The sequence below is a fragment of the Agelaius tricolor genome, unplaced genomic scaffold (assembly GCF_023055355.1).
Source record: "Agelaius tricolor isolate 1412-34295 unplaced genomic scaffold, bAgeTri1.0.p SCAF_6, whole genome shotgun sequence".
NCBI classification, from domain to species: Eukaryota; Metazoa; Chordata; class Aves; order Passeriformes; family Icteridae; genus Agelaius; species Agelaius tricolor.
Window position 1 is genome coordinate 38,291,256 of NW_027269266.1, and position 4,708 is coordinate 38,295,963.

Genomic DNA, 4,708 nt, shown 5'->3' on the forward strand with positions numbered 1-4,708 from the left:
CATTAAAAAAATGAGTCATCTCCAGCAGGTTCCCATGCTGAGGAGGAGAACTGCAAGCGAATTCTTCAGCTGAACTTAAATACCAAATGTGTTTCCCTTTTTCTGCCTTTCCTCTTGGTGGCTTCACTACAGAGGCTTGAAAGGGAAAATTATTTTACTGTTAAAGGCAGACAATTTTTCTTTGGGTGTGGAAGGAAGATCAGTTATGAGTGGTACTCGTGCAATATCTGTTGAATATTCCAAGATGAAAAACGATATGTGTTTTTCTGTCTTGTAGCTATTCTGATCCATCATTCTATGAAGAATGCAAAGCAGAATATTTGAAGCAAAGAGAAGAATACAGAGCAACTGGAATTAAGAAAAAAAGACAGAAATTTGCTCAGAATGTGTGATTAAAACTTAAAATGAACTTTTTTTTATATGCAATTTAGATTTCACTTGATTTAAACAGACTTAAATTGTCTGTACCACTCTGTGTGGAGTTTAACTGAAATAACAAAATGAGATAGTGAATGGAGAATAAAATAATGTCTGAAATTAAGAGTCAACTTTAAAACTTTTTGTAATTAAAGATCTACAGCATGCTGTCACAGTTTGCAAGAGAGGTGGCAAAGGTGTGTTCCTCTATCTGGACCTGAGATTTTGTTACCAGTGTACAATTTGGACTTTACAATTCCAGCATGTCTATTTGGAATTTAAAGCCTGTATCTAGCTGCATGAGCCAGGCTACATAAAAACATAAGGGTGAATAATTTAAGTTGTATTAACTGGTCACAGATTGGTTATACACTGAAGTTGGTCTGTTAGTCATCACCTGAAGCTGACTGTATGGAGATGCACTTACTAGAAGAGAAGGGTGGCAAATGCAGAAGAGCTACTCAGACCAATGTGAATTACCCTTTTCATCAAGATGTTGTCAGATGAGAGCCTGGCAGTACTTGTGCCTGCACTGTAACTCATTTTTAAGTCTACACTGTGACTCACTTTGACACCTACACTGTCAGAAGGGATGGATGGATGCCTTATGCTTGTACGTGGCCCAGACTGACCATTTCAACTCTAGGGGAGACAGTAATCTCATCCAGACCTTCCTTGAGAACAGGGAATAAGTTGCCATGCTTCAGGAGTGAGTGAGTGACCACACTTGCAAAATTATCCCAGGTAGAGGTGAGTAAACAACTAAACCAGGCATAGAAGATGCAGATCACCTTGCAGGAACAAAGCAGGTCTCTAATTTAAAAAGAGCATACAAACGTTCTTTTGTGTACTGATACTTGAAGCTGCTTAATTGTAATTAATTAATTTAATTATTTAAAAATTAATTGTACTTGCTTAAATGGCTTCACTTAGTGATACTAATAGAAATAGTGATTAGTATCACTTAGTGATACTAATAGATACTATCCTGGAGTATCATCCAAACATTCTGAAATAAAATTAAATTCTTTAAAAGCAAGGAAAGGCTGCACTTAAACTTGGTAACTTTAATGCCTTGATTAAAGAAAAAAAAGTAATTTTCTGAGTAAGGAGTAGGATTTGATACTGATCCATTAGAAGAGGCAACATTTTCCTTGTTTATTTTAATACTGTTTCACCACAAACAGTATTCCTCTATTCAAGGACGAAACTCTGACACATGTATATATATGAAGGACTTAATGCTGCAGGTCAGTCATTGCCCTTTATTCTGTGCCTGTTACTGGAACAATCATTAATAATGTTGCTTCAGTAGATTGGGTGGAGGACTGGACTTGTGAGGGATAAACTGAAAAGATGTGTAGCATTCTGCCTTGTTAGGCAAACTTAAATGGCGCTCAGCTCTAAAAGTAGCCGCCATGAAACAGCTTATGTGGAACAGTGTCCTGCACATGTTCTTGCTTCTTATCTCAAGCATTTTGGAAAACCAAAATATTCCTAATTAGTTGTTTTGTTGTATGTATTTTAAAAAGGAGGAAATTTAAAATAGATGGTGACGTGTTTTTAACGACAGTGACTGTTCTTCTGTCCCACTATGAAAATCTGCTATATTTTCAACCTCTGGAAAGCCAGCAGGAATTGGTCCTTGGATCATGCATCAGCTTCCTCTGTAATACACCTCTGGCCTTAATGTGCTGTTCCCTAGCTTTGAATTCTTGGTTTCACACCTTTCATTTTCTTAGTATCTTGTGCATATCCTGTACTTGAATTGCATTTACATCTTTTATTTAAAGTTTAAGTGAAAGAATGAGTACCATGACATGAGAAACTCATACCACTGAATTACTTTCGGTTTTGGTTTTGTCTCAGCCATAAACTCTCCTTCCTACTCAGGTGAACTGGAGGCAGCCCTGGATTCTAATCAGTGTAAGAAAATACAGCACAGGGGCCTATCTGTCCTCTTCAGAGCACTTGGCAGGCACCCAAGACACCCCCATTTTTCACTGGAGGCTGTATTAATGGGCTCTTCAAACTCCTCAGGGGAGCCCCCTACAAATGGAAGATACGAGAGGAAAGAGGGGAAGGTGTCACATACTTATTTAGAAGCTTGCCTTCAGAGAATAAAACCCAAACTCAGAGGGAATATGAGGGGCAGTTTGTAATGCACAGGGTTTTTAAAGGGCAGTGGAACAGCTACTGCAGTCTGAGACAGCATCCAGAAAATAACCTGCACACCTGTTCCACATTTAGTACAGCCATACTCCTTCCTTGGGTAATTCCTGCACTCAGCTGATCAAAAAATGGTCAAATAAATACACTTGCAATGTAAGTGTTCCACCTAGTTAAAAATTGGTTCAGTAACAGTAAACACCTGGGTGTTTCTTGCATGCTTCTCCCTAGATCAATCAGCCATATTCAAACATGATCATCTTACCACTTTAATTACGGTACCTTAATGTTTGATTTGCTCCCTTCCATCTTAAAATACAATTAAATTAATTTTGCTGGACAGTTACTGCACAGGGTGGGTTTTTTTAATGGTCCAACTGCAACTCAGTTAAAATTAGTGTTTACCTTTACTGCTGATCATAAAAAAATAAAAATGCTTTTATCGACTGCCCTATGTTCATACAATTGCAAGTAGTAACACCACTCTCCCTAAGGAAAGGGTCAAAAGCCTGAAAAAAACCCTCAAAATAATAAAACCTCAAAAAAAAAAAAAATCAAACCCCCCTTTTTTACACTCAGAGAATCAGGGAAATGCCTTACACCTCTGCAACTACTGTCCTTCACAGGGCCTGTCTGGAGATCAGAAGACAATAGAGGTGTCAGTCAGGTGCCAGAGCTCTTCACTCTTCCTTTACCACAGCATCATTAAAGCTGCAGTTGTCTCAGCACCGGAGTGGCAAAGTCTGCTGCAAGTTGGCTTTGGAAGAAAATTCCATCTGCTTTATCCCACCAGTATAGTTCATGTGATACTTACATGGGCCTGTGTTTCATTACTTGGAATGGGTATTGTTTTACTGTAACTCCACCATATGTCTTGTGCTGCTCTTGTCTTTTTCCAGCTGTAAAAATTGGACAATGCATCACAGCTAATTTGGGGGTTTGCTTTCTTCAATATGGCTAGTTCACATGTGAGGAAAATTGATCAGCTGTACACCAGTAAACTGGCAGGGAAACTTAAAATTATCAGACTTTAAAAATACTTATCAGACTTTAAAAATACTTAATACTTTACTTAAAAATAACCAAACAGTACAAGTTTACATGTAAGTTATTAGAAGGTTCATTCAACTCACCAAATACCAAAGTACATATTCATCAGGTTGCTATTTGCTCATTTAAAAGTGCAAAGCAACAAACTCCTCCTGCCCCAAAAGCTGGCTTTCATCTCTTAAATTAAAAATTGTCAATTTGGTGGAGGTTTTAGAATGTTCAAAGTTTGCATTAAAGTTAACATTTTCTTGGGGTCATTTAACATAATTATTTCAGAACATAGGGCCTTACTATATGCAGTTTTGCAGTTTTACTGTTTTATGTAACACATGCACGCTAACACCAGAACCCTGTTATTACAGCTACTTCTCCATATAATTTGCTGTCACTGATGAAAAGATTTCACTTCTGAAAATAGAAAAGGCACTGTAAGCCACTAGTGGCATGGATTTAAATGACTTTTCCATCTTCAGTCAAAATCTGATTTTAAGCTTCAGACCCAACAGATGCTTCACAAGCCAGCGAGCTCCCAAGCGACTCTGAGTCTGGGGACTTCCTCTTCAAATGTTACAGCCTGGACATGGCAGTGAGTGATTGGATTGGAAATGCTGCCTGCAGCAAACTCTCTGACATCAGTCCCTCTTCTCCCTAGTTAGCAGCAGCACTCCTGAAGTCCCTCTCATCAAACATTGCTGCTCCCTTCTCCACCCTGGGAAGGAGCACAGAATATAAAACCAAGGGTCAAATGCAAAACCTGGAAATTCTCAGGCTCTGCACAGAAAATCTTAATTTTAATTTCATACAGGACAGGACAGGCTGACTGGGAACCTTTTGACACAAGTAGTCAAAGGTAACTAAATGCTTCAGGTTTCAACATCCAGGAGGATAATTCTCCCAGAAGATGCTGAAGCAGGCTACAGCAGATGGCTGGTTTTTTTTCCTTGAGTCAAAGCAATGAACCTCAAATCTAATTGCTTGTATTTGGAATAACATTTATACACAATAAAGGAATTAAAACTTCAGGAAAAAATTTTGTGCCAAATACGGAAAGGAGATTTGTTAGTGAAACCAA

General features: G+C 38.3%; 1 protein-coding gene across 1 annotated transcript in view; it reads left to right on the forward strand.

The window, feature by feature from the left end:
* Nucleotides 1-2,928, forward strand: part of CMC1 (C-X9-C motif containing 1) — a 44,660-nt gene extending 41,732 nt beyond the window's left edge. The window contains exon 4 of the mRNA XM_071429409.1: nucleotides 278-2,928. Coding sequence (XP_071285510.1) covers nucleotides 278-392 — 115 coding nt within the window. The 3' untranslated portion in view covers nucleotides 393-2,928. The remainder of the gene's footprint in view (nucleotides 1-277) is intronic.
* The last annotated feature ends 1,780 nt before the right edge of the window (nucleotides 2,929-4,708 follow it).